This window comes from Xiphophorus maculatus, chromosome 2 (genome assembly GCF_002775205.1).
Source record: "Xiphophorus maculatus strain JP 163 A chromosome 2, X_maculatus-5.0-male, whole genome shotgun sequence".
Classification (NCBI taxonomy): Eukaryota; Metazoa; Chordata; class Actinopteri; order Cyprinodontiformes; family Poeciliidae; genus Xiphophorus; species Xiphophorus maculatus.
Genome location: NC_036444.1, coordinates 894,357 through 921,035, shown reverse-complemented (window position 1 = coordinate 921,035; position 26,679 = coordinate 894,357). Strand labels below are relative to the sequence as shown.

The 26,679-nt window shown below is 40.7% G+C and overlaps 1 protein-coding gene across 4 annotated transcripts in view; it reads right to left on the bottom strand.

Moving 5' to 3' along the window:
• cdh13 (cadherin 13) overlaps window positions 1-26,679 on the bottom strand; it is a 282,552-nt gene that overhangs the window by 134,403 nt on the left and 121,470 nt on the right. For 3 of the 4 annotated variants that reach the window (XR_002751861.1, XM_023325001.1, XM_023325012.1), the window contains 2 exons: window positions 22,147-22,152; window positions 21,626-21,778 (listed from right to left, as the gene is read on the bottom strand). The exons of the other annotated variant lie outside the window; for it this stretch is intronic. Coding sequence is in view for 2 of the 3 variants with exons in the window: in XM_023325001.1 (XP_023180769.1) it covers window positions 21,626-21,778; window positions 22,147-22,152 (159 nt within the window). In the remaining variant the exon portion in view is untranslated. The remainder of the gene's footprint in view (window positions 1-21,625; window positions 21,779-22,146; window positions 22,153-26,679) is intronic. 4 annotated transcript variants of the gene reach the window in all.

Sequence of the window (26,679 nt, the reverse complement as noted above, 5' to 3'; positions counted from 1 at the left end):
TAGCTAACTGCTAGCCAAATAGCGTTAGCATCAAAGCCTTACTGTGAGGGAGAGTTCGTCAAGAACTGCATGCTGAAGGCTGCCGAAACTGTGTGTCCTGATCAGCGACAAGCTTTTGCCAATATTAGCTTGACCAGAAATACCGTGGCAGACAGAATTTCGGAACTATCGGCAGATTTGGAAACCAACTCAAACGCAAAACGGAGTCATTTCTCACATTTTCTGTTGCAATTGATGAGAGTACTGATATTGCGATCGTCTCAACTGGCCATATTCGTTGGTGGAGTTGACGAGACGTTGACTGTCACAGAGGAGTTTCTTGAGTTGGTGCCCATGACCGACACCACGACAGCTGAAGACATTTTCCGCTCCGTTGTTGGAGCGCTGGACAGAGTCGGGGGGACTGGTCCCGCGCTGTAAGCCTGGCTACTGATGGCGCGCCGTCAGTGATTGGGAAAAAGACAGGTGTTGTGACAAAGTTCAGAGAGAAAGTACAAGCTGCAAATAAAGGGGGTGAGTTTTGGACATTTCATTGTATTTTGCATCAGGAGGCATTTTGCTGCAAGTCGTTAAAAATGGATCACGTCATGGAGGTGGTTGTCCGAACTGTTAATTTCATCCGAGGCAGAGCTCTCAATCATCGTCAGTTTGACAGCCTTCTCAGTGAATGCAGCATTGCCCATGGTCTACCATACCACACTGAAGTTAGATGGTTAAGCAGAGGTGCTGTGCTGAAGCGCTTCTTTGATCTACGTGGGGAAATTGGACAGTTCATGGAGAAAAAAGGTAAACCTGTTCAGGAATTACAATGCCCTCTATGGCTGCAGGACCTTGCATTTATGGTTGATATCACAGGACACTTGAATAATCTGAACAAAATGTTGCAAGGATGCAAAAAAATTGTAACACAGTATTATGACGCCATATGTGCATTCAAGTCAAAGCTGACGTTATGGGAGACGCAGATGGCAAGCGGGGACCCTGCTCATCTTCCCTGTCTCAGAGATGTGTGCGCAGCAAGCGTTAACCGTGATGTGAAACGGTACAAAGATACGATTTCAAGGTTGCTGAGTGAGTTTCAGAAAAGATTTCAGGTATTTAGCAAACTTGAGACAGAATTCTCAGTTTTTCGCTCACCATTCACAGTCAGAGCTTCTGATGTGCCCGTTGACATGCAGCTTGAAATCATTGCAGTGTGATGTGGAATTGAAGGACAAATTTGCGTCAGTTGGCTTGGACACATTTTACAGGTATCTCCTACCAGGATATCCTAAATTTACAGCACTGGCTGCAAAAATGTTGTCCATGTTTGGGACTACATACCTTTGTGAGCAACTTTTTTCACTAATGAATATAAATAAAACAAAGCTGCGCTCAAAGCTCACACATAAGCACTTAAATGACACTCTGAAACTGGCTGCTGCTCAGGACATGATGCCTGATATTGATGTACCTGTCCAGGATAAAAGATACCAAGTTTCAGGGGCAAAAACTGAGTAAAACTAAATCCTATGGAATGTTACTGTCAACGTTGCACTATTAAAAATTACAGCTTTGAATATTTGCTGAATTAATTCTGTTAAAGTTAGTGCTAGTCAGTAACAGATTTACAACAAAAGAGTTTTGTTGAGTAAAATATTTCTCATGCATGCAATACATGTTATGTATGTAAGTTTTTCTATATGTATACATTTTATGCATCAACAAGAACGGTGACAAATGTACTTAATCAAATATCTGTTTAAAGCAGCTGACACTTAAGATTTCAAATGTGTGAAGCCAGACAATTTGTTCAAATTGATTCCCAGATGTGGAAAATTGATTTTAAATCATGTATTAATTTTTATCTGTTTGATGTATTATGTCATGCAGGACAGTGTTTTTAAGTTCCAAAAACTGTGAATAAATGTTTTGCAACATTGTACAATCACTGTGATCAGTTCTCATGCATAATGCACTTAAATAAATGTAAAAGTAGTGTTGAAATTGCACATGCTTTTCTTAAAAACTCTGAGCTTTTTCATAATATATTTTGTAAAAGTGAAATTTGTTTAATATAAAAATCAACAAGTGCAGTTTTACTAGTTCTATTTAATCTTGCAATGAGTTTACTTGTGTGGCCCCCTTGAGATCAGATTAAGCTGTATGCGGCCCCTAAACCAAAATGAGTTTGACACCCCTGCTTTATGCAGTTTAATGGGAAAATCAAAGGACATAATAAAAACAACCTGCACACAAACAGATTACGTAAAAAGTCATTCCTGCCATTATTAGTGTCACTCTGTGGAAATGTTATGCAGAAATTACATGAAACACTTTTCAGGCAACCAGAGATGATGTTGGTATGTATGTTTTAACTTATGTTTTTGTAACAGAAATGTAAATTTCTTTCATATATTTTTTCTCCTATAAGATTGTGTGAATACATGTTTGTAACATAATATAATTTACAAATATGCAGCTAATGTTCATCTAAGTATTTAATAACTTTTATTAAGGTCAGTACATTTGTTGACTTTCATTTATTTTATGTATCTTTGATGATAGTTTCAGGTTTTTGACCTTTGACTCATTTAGAGACAAAATGAGTGGATCTGTTGGACTGAAGGAAATACCTCCACTCTGGTTTACAGTCATATTCAATTCATTACAACGTGTTGCACTGAGGCTCATTTATCAGGTTAAAGTATCATTTGGAAATAATCTTTGCCATATCCAAATAAAAACATCAGCACTCTTTAAAAAGCTTCTCAATCATCCACGATTTCTGTCATTTTAAAATCCAAACATTCTTTCTTTTCTTTCATTCCAGAAATAATCTAAAAGTCTCTGAAAGAAATGTGGCAGAAAGCCACCGAGGGCTAAACGATGGAGGCGTGATCTGAGGACACTGAGCGCTCGCTTCGCCGCTGCGAAGGTGGAGACGACGAGGCGGCTTCATCACAGCCTGAAACAAAGGCAGGAACAGGATGAAAAGAAGAAGTCATGCATCTGGAGGGACCTCTGCTGCCTTCCTGGACCTGCGTCTCATTTCACATTCACTCAGAGTTCGTCTCCTCCTGAGCCGGTGGACCGGCTCTGATGGACTGAAAGGTTTTCTGCCTTCCTGCCGACTCCTTTAGATTCCAACTAAACCGCTCTGCGGTCACTTTATGGTGCAGAGCAGCCGACGGCTCCGTGAGCTGAAACCTGGGTTCTGACCCGACACACCGACCCTCCTCACAACCAAACCAAATCTCTGAAACACTTTCAGAATCAACTGGAGCCGCAAAATATGATGAAAATCAAATAAAACACACAATGGTAAATCTCTCAGATGTATAAATACTGACATTCGACTTCAATCAAATCCATTTAAATAAATGTATTTTTGCTTAATTTAAATTATTACAGCCAGAACCTTAATGTGTTAGTTTTAATTAATTACATAGGTTCTAACATATAAAAAGTTTAAGGCAATTAATCATCTTTTTTACACACAAAGGTTCTGGCTGGAACTTTAGTTTTCATGTTTCTGGTACGCCCATAAACCAGACGCACAAGCAGCATCCGCTAACAGCAGTGAGTCAATCTAAAAGTTTATAGACTAATTTGATCCCAAAGGTCTTCCTGTTGCAGTAATAACGTGATTTAAATCCCGTCCTCTTTGCAGTCGCTCCACCTCCATGTTTGCTCAGAAGTCGACAAACGTCCAATTATTCTCAGCGTCCGCTCCAATATCAGGACATCAAACTATTTACATGTTAATCAGCAGACTAACCTCGTAGGACGATGAGCATTGAAAAGAAGAACAGCATTTACTCACAAGAGTAATAAATCTGCTTTCAATGACTTCTGGAATCCATTTTTAATTTACTTCAATCTAAAGAGACACCTGAGGCCAAAGCTGCACAAATTTGAACATAATAAGCAAAATTAAAGACGGGAAAAAGAAAATGAGATTCTTCCTTCTGTCTTCTTATTTTCCTCCAAAGTTTCTCTGCATAATCTCTAATTTAGAGTGGAAAATGTTATGTTTTTTGTTGTGGTATTTTATAACTCTATAATTTGATCCTACAACCACAGCGGGCGGAAATTTTGTTCCATTTAAAACAGGAATTAAATAAAGAAGAGCTCAGGTCAGGGAGATTTCACAGATTACATTTCAATGAATGAAATGTAATCTATCCTAGCATAACAGTTAGGATTGCAGCTGTGGTTGATGAAACGGGCAAAGTTGCCACATTTGGTAGACTACGATGTGGTAGCATGATGTAAAGTTTATAATGTAAAAATAATGTCAGCGATTTATGTCATTTAGATAAAACAAACGGCTGAAAGCAGAAACTGCAGTTTTAATGAGTCCAGCAGAAAAACAACAAAAATCTGAATAAAGACACAAAACTTTAAGTTTACTGGGGTTCAAATCCTTCCACAGTTTAACACTGTGCTGTTCACACAGAGAGGAAATGATCGTTTGTTTTCCTTGCCATCCTATTGTTGAACAGTATGGAATTGATTACAGTGTAATTAAAAGCTGTTAAATCAATGAAATGATTTAATTAAATTTAAAAATAAAAATCTAAGTTTCTATTTTGGGTTTTATATTTTGGTTAATCTAGGAGAGTCAGAGCCGCAGCAGACATCAACCTCTCCGAGTCAGAGGCCGAAGGCAGCATCGTCCTCATCAATTTATCAACAGATGTGTTCCCTCAGTGAGCTGAGTCTGTCTTTCAGCTCGTAATGAAGAAAGAGCCTAACTTCCCCCATTCGTTCAGTGTTTGCTGCTGATTAGCTTCACACAAATTCATCAACGGCTAGCTGCTAATTGACTTCAGCAGAAAAAACTCGACATCCTGGTTTTCTGGGGACAGAAAGCAGCCTGTCACCAGAAATATCTCAGGTCTTATGAGTATTAACACGACTGCCAACCTCTTTCTGTGACACCCGCCTCTTGCTGTCCAAATAAACCTCGAGTCAGGAAGGAAAAATGACAGAAAACGTTAATATTTTTTCCAGTAGTATAAAACCCAAACATGCAGCTTTACTTCCTCCATCGTTCTCCATTGGCTGCTGAAACTGAAGAGTTTATCTGTCGGTCACATGAGGCTCATAATCATCTCGTCGCCACAGCTCTGTTTGTGCCTTCAGTGGCTTCCTGGTAACCTTTTCTACACTGAAATAATCCAGCCTGATGGTCAAAAACAATAAGAAATCCATAAATTAAAATATATGAATTAGTTGAAGTGATAATTATTATTCAGTTACTCATTTCTGATAAAGGCAGGATTTGTAAGCCCTTGATAGCGCCGATAGGCTCCAGTTTCCACTATGCAACACAGACCTCAGGTTGTTGCTTCATGTTTAATCCCAACTTCCTTCACGCCGCTGCTGATATAAAATGCAAACTTTCTCCCTTATTCCCCATATAGATGTACTTTTCCTGGACAACTTCCTTCTAACTTCAAGATCAGCAACTTCTGAGATGGTGCAGCAGGACGAGCTGAAAAATATACGACTGCAAAATATGGAGAAGCTTCAGTGATCCACAGAAAAAAGGAAACAAACACAATCAGTCCAAACCCACTGCAGCCTGAAGCCTGAGAAAACCTCATCATTACTGGGAACTAAGATTGATATTTTGTGCTAACTGACTGTTAGCGCTGAATGTTAGCAGTGAACATTAGCCATGACTCTTAGCGATTAATGTGAGTTGTGAATATTAGCAGTGAATGGTAAACATAAAGATTAATGTTAGTGTCAATGTTAGCATAAATATTAGCGTCAATGTTAGCATGAATGTTAGCGTCAATGTTAGCATGAATGTTAGCGTCAATGTTAGCATGAATGTTAGCGTCAATGTTAGCATGAATGTTAGCGTCAATGTTAGCATGAATGTTAGCGTCAATGTTAGCATGAATGTTAGCGTGAATGTTACCAGTGAATGGTAAACATAAAGATTAATGTTAGTGTCAATGTTAGCATGAATGTCAGCGTCAATGTTAGCATGAATGTTTGTCAATGTTTACATGAATGTTAGCGTGAATGTTAGCATGAATGTTAGCATGAATGTTAGCGTGAATGTTAGCGTGAACATCAGCTGTAGAAGATTTCACATCCAGAATATTTGGGTTGTTGGTTTTTTACTGCAGGCAGATTTGATTCAGTTTATTTTGATAATCCAGATTAATTTCTAACAGGAGGCGTATTCCCCACAACGAATCATCTACTTTGCTAATCTCAAGCTTCTCAGCGTTTTTCTCACCTGACCTGTTCAATAAATGTTGGAAATCATTTGTTCATGATCATTTTATGTTTTATTAATCTGGTAATTATTAATTATCATTAATTCATTACATTGTTTGTCATTTATCTCTTTGTTCTTATATTTCCAGACTGTGAACAGTTTAACCTTCAACTGTTGGAAAGGTCCCTTTGTAACACCTGCAGCATTCACTGTATGCGGTGAATATTATTTTTTTTACGAAACATGTTCATAATTTGAAGTCACAGTGTGAAAATGGCAAATTTGATTTAGTACAAACAGATAAAATAACTTCAGTCAGTAAAATCTCTCCGTCTCCCAGGGAAAACAGTGAGGAGTTTTTCCTCTGAGTTTCTGAAAACACTTTTTCTTCCCTTTTACTCGTCTAATCAGCTCTTCTTGGAAACACCCTGTGGGACAGGAGGCTGTTAATCCTGCGCCCATCTGCTGCATCCAGCTTCAAACACTCAAATTCTTCCACTGTGATAAAATGAAGCTGTGGATTCAGGCCCTCAAGATGCGGAGCAGCTGCCAGTACCGGCTCCCCCAAACTCAGGCTCTCCCAGCTGTTTCCACAGGAACTCCCAGTTTCCTGCTCACCACAAGAGTTTCAGCAAGGAAAGCAAAACTTTATGGTACTAAAGCTGAAGTAGTTTTATAAAAATATCTTTAATAACCTTTGGGCTGAATCAAAGCTTTATTCAGAGAATCTAGCAATGCTCACAAACACAGAGCCAAAGATTTCAGTGTCACTTAATCCACCAGCCGTTCAGCACTTTGTTCTCTTCCAATGAGATTTAAATCCCATATTACTGTAAGGTGTTTTAACACTTTAACAAAACAGCATTTTTAATGTGTGAGTAGGCCTGTCGCGATAAACGATAAATCGATTAATCGTACTATAAATCAAAACTATCGACGTCATTTCAATTATCGGCATTATCGTCTCTTCCGGCCTTTTTCTCTTTCTGTTGATGACACCGAATGAAAAAAGGCTCAACTCCGGTGCTCTCCACTGACCTCTGACCTCATTTCCTTAGTGTAAAGCCCAGCGCACACTACACGATCTTAGAGCTGTCGGCCGATTGTCGGCCCATTTTCAAACCCTGACAGATCACACATTAGCCGACAGAAATCCTAGGTATAACGGTTCGATCGGGTTCGGTCCTGCCGTGTGGTGTCCAACAATGGGCACAAAATAATGGCTACAAGTTCAGTGAACTAATTTTAAAACCAGGCATTAATCAATGCTTTACTACAATCTACCTGCAATGCATGTGGCTAGTGTCAGTGTAAAGTCCTGACTGAATGAAAATCATTAGAACCTATTTACGTCACGTTAACGAAGAACAGCTGAAAAGTTACCGGGTTTATCAACTGGTAACAATTTCGCTCCAACTCCTCCTCTTGTCATTTCTATATTCTTTGCATGTTGAATAAACATTAATGTTGTTTCCACATATCATCTCCAATGTCCGCTGTACTTCGGTTGCGCCGTGTCAGCTGTTTGGGATTCCCCTCCGTAATTTACCCTCAGAAAACACGGAGGAGAATCCGTGCTTTCTGGTTGGCTACCTGTCACATTCAACAGGTGTAGTTAAAGCTCCCAGTCGGGGGAAAACCCTGATTTAGATCGGAGCGGCAACAACAATCTACCGTAACACACCACACAATCTTAGAAAGACCAACGTTTTAAGATTGTTGTAACGGGAAAAATAGGAGCAAAAAATCATGTAGTGTGAATTATTGCATCATGTAGTCGATGTGCCCATCTTCTCTATTTAAATCTAATTATTACTGAAGGGCAACATAATATACAGACTTCATAATCTGCACTCTTTTGGTTGAATGCAGTATTTATTTCCACTTTGGCTTTATGTTGTTTAGTTTTTATCAAGTACATTTTTTGTTAATGGAGACTGAGAATCCATTTTGTTTTTGGTTGTTTTGTTTATTTTGTTTATCACTTCCAGTGTTAAATATTCTGTTGAAAATAAAGTGTATCTATCTTTGGCAGGAAATCACATGCATTATTACGTCACTTCCATTAAATCAGTGTAAAAAGATCTTCAAACAATATTATCATTTATCGCAATAATTTTTGAGACAATTAATCGCTCAGCAAAATTTGCTATCATGACAGGCCTATGTGTGTGGTGATGCAGCAAAGCATTCTGGGAAGTCTAACTGAGGCAGAGAATCAATGAAGGCGTTGCAGTCGCTTTAACACTCCATCAAACGTGAAGGGAGACATAAAAAACAGATATGATCTTAGTAAATAATGATAAATACTTCCTTCTCAGCATATTACCAGCTATTGTTACGGCCTCAAACATTCATATTAGTGCATAATTTCTCTTCTGTGATTTAGAAAATTAACCTGCAACAGCTCACCTTTTACCTTAACCTGGGCAAATCGGCACCCATCTGCTGCATCCAGCTGAAATTATTTACCGTATTTTCCATTTTTAAAGTAAAATAAATGTTTTTATAAACTGGAAACATACATATATAAGCCGCACCGGGCTACAAGCCGCTGGTCTCTCTGCCGCTCTCGGATTTCCACAAGGACACAGCAGAGGGAGCGTCCTAATAAATCTGCTGGATTTATTAGGACGCAGCCCAAACCGTGGATCCGTTCACGCAGAGCTTGCATGCAGCGGCTCCGTGTCCCTCCTGTACGGCCAGATCCACGATCCACAGCCTTCAACTTAAAAGCTGCATCTTTTTCTTCCTGTGGTTCCCATGATGAGGGGGATGAGTTTGAAAACATTTCTTCGTCGTTCCTGCTGCTAGCATGAGCTTGTTCTAAATGAAAATCAGCACTTTCTTCTTTGATTTCTAATTTTGACTTCCAATGATTCCCTTCCTGCTAAAGAGCCCCCTGGTGGCTGCAGAAAAATCCACAGAAAAGTCGCACCGGCTACAAGCCGCCTGGTTCAAAACGTGGGAGAAAAGTAACGACTTATAGTCCGGAAAATACGATAATAATAATAATAATAAAATCCAGTAGTTTCACAGCAGCATTAAAATATGCTGCATTAATATATTTGGACATATTTTAATGTCCAAATATTAAAATATGTGGACATGTCCGAGGAAAGAGGACTTTTGGTCACCCTAGCTGACATTCTGCTCTTATGCTAAGCTAACTCGATGGCATCATGCTCTTATGCTAAGCTAAATCGGCTAACTGTAGTTAGTTCATATTTCAGGACCTAAACTTGGAGCCTTCTGCGTCTTTCCATCAGGTTTTCTGCTCCTCATCCTCTCCTCTTCATCTGGGAAACATGAGGAAGAAAAACTGCAGCTGAAAAGCATGAAGTCATAAAATAGAGAATGAAGGCTCGAGAGTTTGCTTCAAGTATACTATCTGAATAGAAACATCTGATAAAGTTGTTGCCACTCTACATTGTCGAACATTTTGCTCTGTTTCTCTGGAGGCGATGACAATGATTTCTGAGAGCCCATGTGAAGCTGAAAACCTTGAAAGTATTTTATATTTGCCTCAGTCTTTTTATAATTTACAACATATGACGGCTTATTCTTGAAAAACTATATTGCTCTGTTTCGCAGCATGTTTAGTACATTTGTGTTTTAAATGCAGACTGTACATTAATTTTTCATATCTCCTCGTCTACTTGCAGATTCTCTCGTGTCCCAATCTTGATTTTTGTTCTCCACAGTTTACTTTCCTCTGCAGCAGTTATTGATTCAAAAACCCCAAATCAGCATAAATTCACTAAAAACACATAAAGGAAAATGACATTCTTGTCTTGGATTACTGGGATGTGGATTTCATTTTAATGTCTCTAATCCCAGAGTCACACATTCAAAATGGTTTTCATTACATCAAAAGGAATTTTTCTATGACTACCAAATTACAAAAGGCATATTAATATTAATATAAATCTTAGCCCCTATTCAAACATTTATATGAACAGAAAGTCAGTAAGAGATGCAGAGACATAACAGCAGGTGAACCGAAGGTAAAAAGATAAAAATTGGTCAGGATATCCATATTTTAGCCAGGCATGTAGATAAAAATAATCCTGTGTGTGAACTTTGAAAGGCCCTGAAAGTGACACAAAGCCTCACAAAGCATAAAGCGCACACACACACACACACACACACCATCAACACAGCAGACTTCACCTCCACACTCTTTAGCACTTAGGATTTTAGTGTTTTTCAGTATTTTTAGCTCTTAGTAATGTTGATCTGGTAATTGTGTTTATCTAGTAATCTAGTGTTTTTGTAATATATTGTGTGAACTGTAGTGTATGTTGTGTGTAATGTCTTAAGCTGCTGGGACTTTGAATTTTGCCTTGGGGATTAATAAAGTATTCATCATCATCATCATCATCATCATCACCTGGTTCATCACTTCCCCCTGAAGGAAAACTGGGCTGAAGTTCATCCTCATCTTCAAGTTTTCTATGTTCTTCATTTAAACATTTTTAATAAATGTACAAAGCTACTTATTTTACATAATTGTTTTTGGAAAACCAGAACAATAAACTGTTTCCACTTGAATTTATTGTGTTATTAGTTTTATACGGTTTGGTTATTTTAGACACACGTCTCATTTCTAACATTTATTGCTTCATATTCAGTTATAAAGTAAAAACAGTTTCTGCTCCTCAGATCCAGAAACAAACTCCCTGAAAACCTGAGATGTGCAGAAAGTCCAACTCATCTGCTGCTTAGAGGTTTTATTATATTTCATCTTTCTTTGGTTTTTCAAATGACTTGTTGTTACCTTCATTTTTCTCCTTTAATTTTGTGAGGAATACTTTGCTACATAAATAACCCTGCCTTCATTTCCAGTTTCGGCAGCTCCTCTCCTTGGTGGCGAGACTCAACCATGTAGGAATATAACGTGGTGATGTTTGAAGCACAAACATCACCACGTGATGTGAGCGGCTTCATGTGTGAGCAGCTGAAAGATGAGCCGACCTCGTGCCAACGGCCGGTGGCTGCATCAGCCTCAGCAGCAGCAAACAGGCTGAATTAGCAGCATAATGGCTGCTGCTCAGCAACAGGCACTCAGCAGCTAATCAGGTTATCCAGCTCTTCGGCTGGACGAGAGTATCTGATAGGGTGGAGGGCAGCTTCTAACGTAACACGGACACAAGACTGATCCACCAACAAAATGAGATCAAAACAAGTCTATGAAGTTAAAAAGAAAGTTCAGCAGGAGGAGAAAAGAAACGGCGAAAAGGAAAGAACGCATGTAATTATTTAGAAAACAATCCTTCTCCTCCTCGTCTCTGGTTTAACCCAAACTGATGACTGAAATTACTCGGTTCATTCCCAACACGTGAAACTATGTTGTGCATATAAACATGTTTCCTTCCAGCTGAAAACGTCACCGATAAAAAAATCAGACCAGCAGGTTTGATCAGCGAAGAGCAGATGGGTCACCATGTTTTCTGGAGCACAGCTTTTCTACCGAAACAAGTTAGTCTGCTCTGAGCGGAGGTGGCTCAGTGTGTAATCACAGAGTGTGTGTGTGTGTGTGATTCTTATGAGCCTGACGCCTGGACAGGTGAGTCCAGCTGTCCAAATCCCACACCTGTTTTCCGCCTGGCTGGACACTAATTTCCTGGGCTTTGGAGAGCAGGACGTGCTGTGTGTGGGCTCTAGATAAAAGACTCTCACACACACACACACACACACACACACACACACACCTCCTCTTATAAATGAAGAAACCTTCAGATTGGAGAATCTGTTTCTTCAGCTTGTTTTCCTGCAGACCAAACGCTGAACGTGACTTCCTGTGTTTAGCTGCTGTCGGTCTGATGGATCTCAGGAGGAATCGTTAGCGTAGCTACAAAGCTGGGCTCACGGCGGCGGCGCTCTGTTGGTTCTGATTGGATCTTTTTCTGTTTCCTGATTGAATCGTTGCTGTTTGGACAATTATTCCCTCTGGTTCCGGATGCTGAGCAGCTGGAAGGATTTTTATTCTTCACTTTTTTTATTTTCAGACAGTTGCTAAGATTAGCATCTGAAAAGCTCAAATAATACTTGAACTTTGACCCCAAATCCCAGCGGATTTGAAAAGGATGCTTCATGGATGCAGAGAGAAGAGGAAGTTCAAACCATTATTTCCACAACTCCAGCGTCTCTCTGCCCACTCAGAGGCGCAGCAAAAGCAAAGGAGGAGGATCAGCACAGCTGCAAACAGCTGATGATGTCATCCAGGTCATGTTACTATGGAATATTGTCTCCACCACCCAGATGTGGAGCTGTTAGCATGTCATGATGGCCAGGCTGTCATCCACCAGCAGTCTCCAGTCAGTTGCCTGTTGCTTTAATATATTGTCTCATCTCAAAAACAGGACTTGGTTCTGGGGTCAAATGTTCTGCAGCTGTTCCACCAGCAGAGCCACGTCAGATTAACCAGGTTCCCAATAAAACCGTTCAGTCTGCAAGTTAGACTGCAGGGCATCAGGCGCAAATCCTGCAAACACACCAAACAATTAGAATTGTTTGTTCAGTGTTCTGGCGAAATGAAAAGCTTGGAGCAATTTGTTGCTCACGCTGTTATGAATTTTAATACTAATCCACCCAAACATGCCCTGTAATGCTTACACTAGCACATTTCTAGTGCATGTGATTACTTTCCAAACGGGGGATTGGTGGATATTATCTGGATTTCATTAGAATCAATGTATAGCAAACGAGAGCAAATGCAAGCAGCTGCAATAAATATTCAGAGATTAAAGGCTCAGATGAGACACCCAGAAAATATGCTAATTTTTTTTATTATTAATATGGAGAAACTTATTCTGGAGGATCCATTTACTTCAGCCTAAAACTGAACTATTTGCTTTCCATGTCCTGATTTTATACCAACCAGAGATCTCTACCTGCCCTATCGCTGGTTATATCTAATGATATATTTAATCCAGACGTCATCTGTTAGTTTTTGACACTGAAAGGTTTTGTAGGACAATTTAGATTGCATGTATTTCAATAAATTGTTTTTATCTTATTGTATAGGAAGCCTGACCATATAAGGCCCATACTGGCCTCTTTACACTGGCTGCCTGTCTTTTATCGAATAGATTTAAGATTCTTTTATTAACTTATAAAGTTTTAAATGGATTAGCTCCCCCTTTATCTTTGGGACCTTTTAAAATTCCAGTCTGTGTCCAGAACCCTACGTTCAATTAATCAGCTGTTACTGACAGTTCCTCGGACCCGACTTAGGAGGAAAGGAGATCGGGCCTTTTCTGTTGTAGTTGCTCCTCTTCTATGGAACAATCTTCCTTTCCAAATTAGATCTGCCCACAGCCTGGATCATTTTAAATCGCTTCTCAAAACCCATTTTTATTCTTTGGCATTTATTTGAAGTAGTGTTTTTATGCTGTTTTATTAATTTGTGTTTTTGTCGTTCTTCTACAGAACTTGCTGCAGTTTTATACCTGTTTTTAAAGTGCCATATAAATAAATGTAACATTGACATTTGAAGGACCAGATCTTTACCGCAACAATTTTTTTTTACGTACAAAGCTCTTTGTATTCATGTTTCTGGTTCGCCCATAAATCTGACGCTGTTAACTGCAGCCATGAACCTGCTTCTCTTTTTCCATTTCATTTCTGCTTCTAAACGATCTGCTGCTGGAAAACATTACTGTTGTCTTCAACTTGTGCTAATAGCAGTTAGCCTGTCAGCTAGGCTATGCTAGCCTAAAATAGCATCTCAATGCGAAACTTGTAAAATCTCTTCAATGTTTGAGCTTCTTCCTCCAAGCAGACCTGCAGGCCTCAGATCTTTAAAAGTTATAGATATGATCTGCTAAAGAATCACAACATTTTTCTCCTGCATGAAAAATAAATAAATACAGGTGAAAAAAGAAATCCCCGGAGTTACTTTTTGTTTGGCACCCAAACAAAAAAGCCCTGCTTTGAGGGGGCCGTACTCTGCTCCTTTGAAAGCTCAGGATATCTAAAAATCTAAATTTTAAAACAGCTGTCAATTCACAGCGCTTCCTTTTCAACTCCTTTCAGAACTTGAGATTGATTCTTCTTGGTTCTTGGCTTTTTTAAGCCGTTTCCTTGTCATTGTACTCCGGCTGACTGACAGAATATGGAGTGGAGTATGGAGTCCGTTAGATGTGCCATCAAAGGACGGATCCGTTTCATCTGCAAGGCGCCGATGAAACAATGAGCTCTGCAGCACACCAGCAAAATCACCAGAAAATTTACCAAATGTTGAAACCTTTGGCATTTTTAGATGAAGCCGTCTGGTTTCAGGTGGAGTTTTAGTTGATGTTTGAGACTTTATACGGATTCATAAACATTAATGCTGTATAGTTGAGTTATGCTTTATTATTTGAGCTAAATGCCAGCGTGACAGAGACGAGCGCGCTCAGACGCCTCCCCACCGCCGGTACGGTGGTGACCTGTGGTGCTGCGGGTCATCCTCTACCTGTGTAAACAAGCTCGCCCCCCACCACTCAGAGCGCCTCCTTCCTTCCTCGCTGCCTCTCTGCTTTACATCTCATTAACATTCATTCTCACACTAATTGAGCCTAATAGGAAAATAATGTTTGACATTAAATCTCTGAGCATGTGGCCCAGCTGATCTCCGTTTGTTCCTTCACTGTAAATGTTTCCGTTGATGAGGAGTTGGTGTGTTTGCCGCTTTTGTTTTCAGCTCTGCTTTGCCTAAATGGGCCTTTCCTGAGTTTTGCTGAGTTTGCTTTTTACTAGCAGCAGATTTCCACCAACTGGAACTCCAAACTCTACTTTCCAAACTCCAACCGCTGCATTTAGGAGATTCAAAGGCTCAACCATTAAAATGAGCTTTTTCAAAACCAGTGGGGATTTACGTAAGAATTAATTTTGTTCTAACTATTGTTTGGTGTCTGGATGAGAGGAGCTGCATGAGCAGAGTAATGGAGAAACCTCTGTCAGCATCAGGAAATGCTTCATTAATATTGTTTATTAAAAAATCCAACATAATCAGAGAAAATTAGACAAAGACAATAAAGGTGGTTTGTTTGGAAAGGAAACCTTCTAATTCTTAGGCTTTTGAATTAGCAGTTCATCAAAATTTGGTTACAATTTGATTTCTACTATAAATGATCATAACAGTGTAATCACTGCGTTACACAGAGATGATTAAATTTGGTAACATCCTCGTTCTTTTTGGTCCAAATGTCTCGTCTCAGCATTTCAATACAAAGAGAAACTGGTTAGCTAAAAGTCCAGACAGAGCAGGAAATCCCAGGGCAGAGTGACTGAGTTCATTAAACTAAGACAGGATCTGACATCGTCAACACGCCACACCAATCAGCAGCTGTCAGTCAGTTAGCAAGCAAAGTCCTCAGTTAGCCATCAGTTAGCCCTCAGTTAGCTCTCAGTTAGCCATCAGTTAGCCATCAGTTAGCCCTCAGTTAGCCATCAGTTAGCCCTCAGTTCGCTCTCAGTTCACTCTCAGTTAGCCATCAGTTAGCCCTCAGTTCACTCTCAGTTCACTCTCAGTTAGCCATCAGTTAGCTCTCAGTTAGCCCTCAGTTAGTTCTCAGTTCACTCTCAGATAGCCATCAGTTAGCCCTCAGTTAGTTCTCAGTTCACTCTCAGTTCACTCTCAGTTAGCCATCAGTTAGCCCTCAGTTAGCCATCAGTTAGCCCTCAGTTCGCTCTCAGTTCACTCTCAGTTAGCCATCAGTTAGCCCTCAGTTCACTCTCAGTTCACTCTCAGTTAGCCATCAGTTAGCTCTCAGTTAGCCATCAGTTAGTTCTCAGTTCACTCTCAGTTAGCCATCAGTTAGCCCTCAGTTAGTTCTCAGTTCACTCTCAGTTAGCCATCAGTTAGCTCTCAGTTCACTCTCAGTTAGCCATCAGTTAGCCCTCAGTTAGTTCTCAGTTCACTCTCAGTTAGCCATCAGTTAGCCCTCAGTTCACTCTCAGTTCACTCTCAGTTAGCCCTCAGTTAGTTCTCAGTTCACTCTCAGTTAGTTCTCAGTTCACTCTCAGTTAGCCATCAGTTAGCTCTCAGTTAGCCATCAGTTAGCCCTCAGTTAGTTCTCAGTTCACTCTCAGTTAGTTCTCAGTTCACTCTCAGTTAGCCATCAGTTAGCTCTCAGTTAGCCAGCAGTTAGCCCTCAGTTAGTTCTCAGTTCACTCTCAGTTAGCCATCAGTTAGCCCTCAGTTAGTTCTCAGTTCACTCTCAGTTAGCCATCAGTTAGCTCTCAGTTAGCCATCAGTTAGCCCTCAGTTCGCTCTCAGTTCACTCTCAGTTAGCCATCAGTTAGCCCTCAGTTAGTTCTCAGTTAGCCCTCAGTTAGCCCTCAGTTCACTCTCAGTTAGCCCTCAGTTAGTTCTCAGTTCACTCTCTGTTAGCCATCAGTTAGCCCTCAGTTCACTCTCAGTTCACTCTCAGTTAGCCATCAGTTAGCCCTCAGTTAGTTCTCAGTTAGCCCTCAGTTAGCACTCAGTTAGTTCTCAGTTAGCCATCAGTTAGCCCTCAGTTAGCCATCAGTTCGCTCTAAGTTAGCCATCAGTTAGCCCTCAGTTAGTTCTCAGTTAGCCCTCAGTTAGCCATCAGTTAGTTCTCAGTTAGCCCTCAGTTAGCCATCAGTTAGCCCTCAGTTAGCCATCAGTTAGCCCTGAGTTAACTGGCGTTTCAGTTCCAGCTTCGTCTTCTGCTTGCAGGTGAATCAGTGACGCCCAGCAGAGGCTCAGACCAAACACCGTCATGGAGTTCATCAGTTGAAACTTCCTGCGGCGGAGGCATCAGCAGCGAGAGCGTGGAGCAGGAGAAGAAGAAAAACTCCTCCATCCTGCAGAGTTTTCCTGCAGTCATTCATGTTTCACAGCGTTGCTCGTGTTGCCAGGACACTTTGAATTACATAGCTGTGAATGTGCAAAAAAACTGTCAAATTATTAATTATACATTTTTAAGCTTAAAAAAAGAGCACTTTGTTTGAATCAAGGCCTTTGAAGTGAAGGCAGTTTTAATCAACCTCTGAATATTTCATGGTTCATGGTCCACAGGCGGAGGGGGGACACCCTGAGAGGCCTTCAGGGCTGCGTGGAAATATTAACATGATAAAGTCCTCACTGTGGAAACACTGCAGCCAGAAAATGTTAAAGTTTCCAAAACTCTCTCAGTATGATTAGAGAAGGCAGAGAGATAAATGATGGAGGAAAGTTCAGAGAAACAGCAGAAAGACGAGCGAACGGAACCACAATCACCAGTACAGATGGATAAGAAACATACGTCCATCAGAACCACAGCCCAGCTAAACCTCTTTATTACCGTCGGCATGGTAACCACATACGCTGCAGCAACGACGACATACAGGAACTTAGAAGAATTACGGATTCACACATTAAATTCAGCTGGAATGGTTGCATCTTGTCTTTAGTTTTTACAAAGTTAGGATTTATTTCTGAGTTTTCTTCATGTTTTTTCAGGATGGTGCCCTGAAGAGGAGGCCGGCCCGTTTGGACCCCGATGGCTAAACCTTCCCACGGCTCGTCTTCTGGAGTCCAGGACTGGATATTTATCCTGCCTGTCTTCAAACTAAATAAATAGTTCTGCTAATTAAACTAAAAGAATGTCGAAAAGGACAAAATTCACAAAAATAAAATGCAGCAGATTTCCATCTACTCTGTTTTCTGTCGTTGTGTGAACTGTGTTATTATTTATTATTCTGCAGCAATAATAACTAATTATGTAAATGATTCTGACTGTTTTAGATTTGGATTAAGTTATGAACATATGGAATCACACCAGCTTGATACTTCATTTTATTTAGGGGTTTCAGAGTAAAGGGGGATAAAATGTGCATATTTTTGATTAAAAAAACAGAAATTGTTTCCATTGTTTTCTATTTTTTATAATTCTACAGTCCTGATAAAATAAAGTGAATTTTGTTGCTGTAACAAATCCACACAGCTCAGGGTTTGAATACTTTTCGAAAGCGATCTTTACAAAACATCAGATTATTCTACTAGTCAGATTTTTATTTTTATTGTCCGTTAGGTTTTATTTAGAGCTGTGACGCTGCGCTGGGTGTTTCTGCTCTTCTGCACTTTTTCCTTTGATCATCATAATTTCAAACATTAAATCCGTTAAAGAATGAAAATGTGCGTGAAAGAAGCTGACTGCTTTTAAGTCAGGAGAAAATGACAAAAGCAACATTTCCTCTGTGATGGTCGTTGTCATTAGTTTAATGACTCATGTAATATTACCCATTCAACTCAAAAATGTCAAACTCATTCTGAGACATCTATTCATATCTGGCAGACATGAAATATCTCAGGCCTGTAGCAACACAAAGCCTCCTGTGTTTCATGTGTTCATACTGGCTCTGAATATTGTGATCCTCCAATGTGATCAGAACTTTGTGTTTTGTTTTAAAGTTTCATGTCTATATTATTGTTTGGTGATTTAGAGCCACAGAAATTATGAGAAATGCAACATTTGATCTTTTGAAATGCATAATTTTATTATATTTTTCATATTTAAAAGATGAGCATCAGTAAGAGGAAGCGTTCGATATGACATCTTTCACTTACGCTCTGCTTTCTGTGCATCAGAGGAAAACTGGAACAGATTCATAAATCAGACCTTTACAGTCATTTAACAACCAAATGGAAAAGTTTACTTGGACTTTAATTTCTCTTTAAGTTGCTTTTCTAGACTTTAGATTGATCTGTTGTTTAGTCCAAACAAAGACATTTATCAGGGTTTTGGCTGCCAGCAGAATTGCGAAATGTTCCTCATGAGACTAAATAAATCAGTTTGGAAATCCAGAAAATGTTTGTGTAATCCATAATTAACAGTAAATTGTTTTAAGACAAACCGGGTTTACTCAGTGGGATGATCACCTGCTTGACATCGACACAAACATTCAACTGAAAGTTTGTGAATCAGCCGAGACAATCAGCGCTTTAGAATAATCTGTAAAATATTCTAGAGTAAACTAAGAGTTCTCAAAGTGAGCTCTGCTGCAGGAAGCTCACTTTGAGCAGAGGAGAGTCTCTACTGCCAGACAACCTGCAGCAGAACAAACATCACCAGATGATGCAGAAACCCGACCGGATCTCAGCCCAGCAGCAGAACCTTCTGGAAACACAGTCTGACCCAGAGACGAGCATTTTTATCCAGTGTTCTGGTTCTGATGCTTAAAACTGAAGCAAGGTTTCTTCCCCCAGTTACTAACCCCCGCCAGGCCAAGCGTCGTTTTTGGTTTTAGGAAATATATACATATATTTATATATATATATATATATATATGCATATGTGTGTGTGTGTGTGTGTGTGTCGGATTGCAAGCATCTCTGTGGCTCTGAGCGTTTAACTGGCAGAGCAGATTTATTTATTTATTGATGCATTTAAAGCCAGGAATGCAGACCAATCACAGCGCTGGCTAAAGTTTACCTCAGCGCGGATCGCGCTCCTCCTTTCACTCTAACTGGACTCAGGCTGACCTGTATGGATATTTACCCCCTGTGAGGAATTATGATTCCTTCCAGAGCTTTTGATCAAGTTAGGAGTGTAAACCCACCGTGTTAGCTCTGGTTGTGCAGCTCTACGTGAACCTTAGGAATAACTTGTAGTGGCTTTCAGAGGAGCGTTGAGCGAGAGGTGAGAATGATTTATAATTGTAGACAAAGAAATTTGCACGGCTTTTCCATCTCAACTCGCTGCCCAGCGTGTGGCGCTGTCTGCCCTGTAAAGTTCATGTGTGTGTCCCGGTTGGTTAGCGGTTAACTAACCGGCGCTAACCTCATCATGCAGGTTCAGCCGGTGAGGAGTTTTCGCCTCGTAGTCACGCTTCACGCTGGTTTTATATTATTTTTAGTTTTATTTTTCCATTTACACGATGCATCAAATCATACCAAATGTTTTGTCCACTTAGTCAGACAGAGTTAATGCGTCCGGCCGCGCGGAGATCTGAGAAACTCGTCCCATAAACTGGAGCAACCAAAACAGTTTCTGTGTCTCTTGTTAAAACTCAACAGACAGAAATGTTAGAGCTGCTAAAGCCACATTAGCAGCATTGAATTAAATCTCAGTTTGTTGCTCATCTCTGCTCAGTGCAGCAGATTGAACTCATCCTGCAGGGCCGGTCCAAGGCTGCATGAGGCCTGGGGCAGAATCTGACCTAGGGGCCCCTCTTGCTGCTAAAACCATCAGCACCTCTAACAGCTTCTGGGTTGGATTTAATCTGGGAGAGAGAGAGTAGATTAACTGGCCAAACTAAAAACAATCAGTTATAATTACAGTTTACTAATATGTATTTGTGAACAAACAGCTCAAAGTCAAAGACTAGTTGTGGGTTTAAATATCGTTTAACTGATGCTGTTTTCCAGCAACATGTAATAACCCAGTAATATTTTTACATTTTCTGTCTACTTAACCTCTTTAATACAAAAACATGGCGGACGCCTCGGCGCCCTGACCGCCGCTGTGAAGGATGACGGGTCACCGCGGCCGTGTCTCTGTTTCATAGATAAAAACTGAGCAGAACGATTCTTCCTTATGGTTTCTGAGTCTGATGCAGTTTAATAAGTTTTATGACAAACATTCATTTCTAGTCATTTTTTGAATCTGGTGTTAGTTTAACTATAGATATATGTATGAATGCATGGATATGTGCTGGTATGTATTTTAATGTAATTGCATTTTCATGTGCAAACACGTGAATTTATATCTGGAGGCTTCGTCAGACTGAGAGATGTAAGAGGTTGGGGGCCTGATCCTTACTACCGGCAGCCATATTGGAAAACTAATGAACAGAAGATGATGAACACCTGTTCATCTCCTCACATCTGCTGCTATTTACAGACTGACTTATTTCAGTTTTTACAATATCCACTTAGCTTATCAGCAGCTGAACGTTCCCAGTCACAGTAGATTCCTCAGAACAAGATAAGGTCAATTGGCAGCTTAAAAAGCAGACTCTCTCTCGCCTTATCTCCCTCTCTTTCTGCCAGAGTAATGCCTTTATTACACACACAAATCCCAGCAGGCCTCTAAAACAGCCTATCCTCTGCGTCTGACGAGGAATAAATCACCTATTTCTGATAGGATCAGTCCTTTTCTTCCCAAACAGCACCGCCGATATTTGGATTTTGAGGCTGAAAATCAATGGGCACTTTCACAAACTCCTCCATAACAAGTTTTCTTTTCCCTTCACATGATAAAAATCAACGGCCCACAAATTCTCATGAATAAATTCTCAGAGTTGGAAAGCAAATAACTGGTGAACAAAGCGGCAATCTAACGAACAAAGAAACTGACACTTGTCAAAGGATCAGTGGGCAGAAAGAGCAGAGAGAACATCCAAACAAACAGGACGAGCGCGCGCACACACACACACACACACACACACACGTGCACTGACCTGGTAGGAGTCGATGGCCTCTCGGTCCAGTGAGCGGCTGACTGACACGTCTCCTGTGTCTATGTCAATGGTGAAAAGACCTTTGGGATATTGGTCAGCGCCGGGGCCTGTCAGTCGGAAGATATGGTGCACTGGCTTCTCAGTCAAAATTACCTGAACACACACACACACACACACACACACACACACACACACACACACACACACACGCACGCACGCACACGCACACACACACACCCACACACACACACACACACACACACATACACCAATGTATCAGCAGCTGAAACATCCATAAACCTTTTTCCAACATCATTTACAATCAGGCTGCTTTCTTTCATTAAAACTACCAACAGTTTGAATTGAATGTTGATGAAAAGGCATCGCAGGTGAAAGGAGCAGCAGCCACAGGAAGCTCCTGGTAAACTGAGGCGTTAGCTTAATCTGCTGGATTATGGTGTGTGTTTGTAAGCAGTAGAGGTGACAGGTTTTCTTTCTCCCGGCCAGAAGCAGAAACTCACATGAGACTATTGTTTCCAGCAGAGTCGCCGCGTTTCCCGTCGGCCGGGTCAGGCGGTGAGAAAAGCAGAGACACAAAGAGAGAAGATTAGCATGCAGGTCAGAGGTCAACGGCGACAGACACGACAAAATGACAAAAAACATTCAAAATTCATCAGGAGAAAATACTGATTAATACAGCAACAACCTTTTTCACTGCAATTTCTGAGACCAAACAAATGAACAATCATTACAAATAAAATCTGAAAAGTGTGGTGGGCAAACAAATTCATCACCCTCTAACTGAAGGTAAAAAAAAAACACGTTGCTGCAGCTGAGAGTCTTCTGAGGAAAGTTTCTACCAGACTGAAAACCACTAACAGAACCAGGCCTGTCACGAAAACAAATTTTACTGAGAGATTCATTGTCTCAAAAATTATTGCGATAAACAATAATATTGTTTGAAGACCATTTTAAACTGATTTAATGGAAATGACGTAATAACGCAAACAATATCCTGCAAAAATAGATTAACTTTATTTTCAAAAGAACATTAAACACTTTAACTGGTGAAAAAAAACAAAAATAAAATGGATTCTCAGTCTCCATTAACAAAAAATGGGCTTGAATAAAACCTAAACAACATAAAATCAAAGTGGAAATAAAAACTACATTAAACCAAAAGAGTGCAGATTATGAAGTCTGTATATTATGTTGCCCTTCAATAATCAATAGATTTAGATAAAGGCGGTCATATCAGACTGCTAGGCCTGTCGCAATAACCGATAAATCAATTAATGTACAATAAATCAAAACTATCGACGTCATTTCAATTATCGGCATTATCGTCTCTTCCGGCCTTTTTCTCTTTCTGTTGATGACACCGAATGAAAAAAGGCTCAACTCCGGTGCTCTCCACTGACCTCTGACCTCATTTCCTTAGTGTAAAGCCCAGCGCACACTACACGATCTTAGAGCTGTCGATTGTCGGCCCATTTTCAAAACCTGACAGACCGAACATTAGCCGACAGAAATCCTAGGTATATCGGTTCGATCGGGTTCGTTCCTGCCGTGTGGTGTCCAACAATGGGCACAAAATAATGGCTACAAGTTCAGTGAACTAATTTTAAAACCAGGCATTAATCAATGCTTTACTACAATCTACCTGCAATGCATGTGGCTAGTGTCAGTGTAAAGTCCTGACTGAATGAAAATCATTAGAACCTATTTACGTCACGTTAACGAAGAACAGCTGAAAAGTTACCGGGTTTATCAACTGGTAACAATTTCGCTCCAACTCCTCCTCTTGTCATTTCTATATTCTTTGCATGTTGAATAAACATTAATGTTGTTTCCACATATCATCTCCAATGTCCGCTGTACTTCGGTTGCGCCGTGTCAGCTGTTTGGGATTCCCCTCCGTAATTTACCCTCAGAAAGCTGGAGGAGAATCCGCGCTTTCTGATTGGCTGCCTGTCACATTCAACAGGTGTAGTTAAGATCCCAGTCGGGATCTACCATAACACACCACACAATCTTAGAAAGACCAACGGTCTAAGATTGTCATAAGGGGAAAAATAGGAGCAAAAAATCATGTAGTGTGAATTATTGCATCAGGTAGTCGATGTGCCCATCTTCTCTATTTAAATCTAATTATTACTGAAGGGCAACATAATATACAGACTTCATAATCTGCACTCTTTTGGTTGAATACAGTATTTATTTCCACTTTGGCTTTATGTTGTTTAGTTTTTATCAAGTACATTTTTTGTTAATGGAGACTGAGAATCCATTTTATTTTTTTTTTGTTTTGTTTATTTTGTTTATCACTTCCAGTGTTAAATATTATTTTGAAAATAAAGTGTATCTATCTTTGGCAGGAAATCACATGCATTATTACGTCATTTACATTAAATCAGTGTAAAAAGGTCTTCAAACAATATTATCATTTATCGCAATAATTTTTGAGACAATTAATCGTTGAGCAAAATTTGCTATCGTGACAGGCCTACTGATGTGATACTTCTCTCCTCCCTTAAGCCAACGTCAAACAACATGATTTTGTTTTTTGCCCCGATTTTCCCCTTATGACAATCTTACTGATCGGGTCCAGTCGGTAGAACATCGGACCGCTCCGATCTAAATCAGTCATATTCAACATGTTGGATTGTCTTGGCCAGTTTATCACTGGTTTTCTCCGACTGGGAGGAGAACGCAGCCTGTTGAATGTGACAGGTAGCCAATCAGAAAGCGCGGAGGGGAATCCCAAACAGTTGACAAGGCGCAACCCGAAGTCCAGTGGACATCAGAGATGATATGTGGAAACAACATTAATGTTTATTCAACATTTTGTGTAAAGAATATCCACATAAATGGCAAGGAGAGGAGTTGGAGCGGAACTGGTACCGCAGTCTTATCCAACGCCTTTTCTTTTTGTTACATCTTTTATGGTTTAAAATAAGTTCACAAACCATCGCTATTGCTGCCATGTCATCAGCCGTGTTTGTTCACTCTAAATTCACGTGTGACATCGAGGATTTTGATGGGATTTTCTGTCTGAAATCTGAATGTCGGTGAGAGAAATCGGTTCGTGTGGCTGTGTTGATTGTGCCGTGTGTCCGGCACATCAAACCTGATGGAACCTGATAGAATAGAATAGAATAGAATAGAATAGAATAGAATAGAATAGAATAGAAGTACTTTATTCATCCCAGCAGGGAAATTACTTCGCAGTTACAGCATAGAGACAAGACACAATAACAAGGTCCAGGTGTTGAGTCTGTAGTTTGGCTGCGGTAGAGCTGATGACGTCACAGGCCACCGCTGCATCAGCTGATGGGAGAATGTAAACAGCGATCAAAATGGCGGATGTAAACTCCCTCGGTAAATAACACGGCCGCATTCCCACAGCCAGAAGTTCAATGTCCGGGCTACAAATCTGTTCCTTCACGTTAACATGACCGGGATTACACCACCTCTCACTCACATAAAGTGCAATCCCGCCGCCCCTCTTATTCCGACTCTTGGAAAAGTCCCTGTCCCGCGCACCAAGGAAAATCCAGGGACCTCCACGCTGTAGTCCGGAATAAGCGAGTGCAGCCAGGTTTCCGTGAAGCAGAGATACTGCACTCCCTGTAATCCTTCTGGGTCCTAACCAGCGCCGTGAGTTTGTCTGTCCTATTTCCCAAGACCTCACGTTCCCTACAATAATCGCCGGTACCGCTGGCCTGCGCCGTCTCCTCTTCTCCCTCCGTTTAACTCCAGACCTGCAGCCCTGTCGTCTCCTCCGTAACTCCTCTGGGACCACAGGCCCGTCTCCGGGCAGCAGCAGAGGCCCACACAGCGCAATCAGCCGTTCACGCGAGCAAACAATGCCGCTACTCCGCTCGGCGAGGTTCTCCGCAACTAAGAGTAGAAAAAGTAGCAGAAGAACGCGGAGAACATCGACAGAACCACATCCAGCCATTGTGGAAAGCCCAACTGATGATCCATGGGTCTTCAAGCACAGATCCTTAATCGGTTACAGCAAATATACACAGACAAACACACACGACGGGAGCTGCGTCTGCAGGCAGCCAGCTGCGCCGGCGCCATCTTGACGAGTTATGACCTCTTGACGAGTTATGACGAGTTATGATGCAACCTGCTCAAACCTGCTCAAACCTGATGGAACCTGATGGAACCTGATGGAACCTGATCAAACCTGATCAAACACCTACGATTTTCTGTCGGTTAATGTGTGGTCTCTCAGGTTTTGAAAATGGGCCAACGATTCTAAAATGGTGTGAACTGGGTATCACACTAAGGAAATGAGGAAGGGAGGGTCAGTGGAGAGTGCCGGAGTTGAGCCATTTTTCTTTCAGTGTCGTCAACAGAAAGAGAAAAAGGCCGGAAGAGACGACAGGCTTAAACAGCACAATGCCCAGAACACAGCATCCCCACTGAGAAACATGGTGGTGGCAACATCATGCTGTGGGAGGATGGATGGAGCTAAATCAGGTCAACCATGGAGCAAAAGAAAGATATTATGGGATGGTTTAGATCAGAGGTGATTTGTGGGTCAGGATGATGTGTGTTCTCCTTTGGCCTCTAACGAGCCGTCATTGGATCGTTAAACCAGGGAGAGACTAAAACATGCAGGATCCCGGCCCTCCAGGACCCACTTTGGACCCACTTTGGACCCATTTTAGGCACCACTAGTCAAAGTCCAGAGCTAAATCCAACAGAGAATCTTGAAAACTGATGTTCTGAGTTTTCCTCCATCCTGTCAGACTCAGTGGAGAGAAACCAGAAACAGCTGAAGCATCACTTTGTGTTGCTTTATCAAAGCCTAACAAATCTGCGTTTATGTAACAGTGTGGAAATCGTTGAAGGGGTGTCATTACTTTTGCAAAGCACTGTGTCAGAACACATGTAGCTAAGAAACATAACTTTAATGTTTGCTTTCCGCCGCTCAGATAACAGCCCAGGTGTTTATGATCATATGCAGAAACAAACCTACCTCTTACGTTTTCATTTTAATTCCATGTTGTAAAATCCCGTCTATCTGCCCGTCT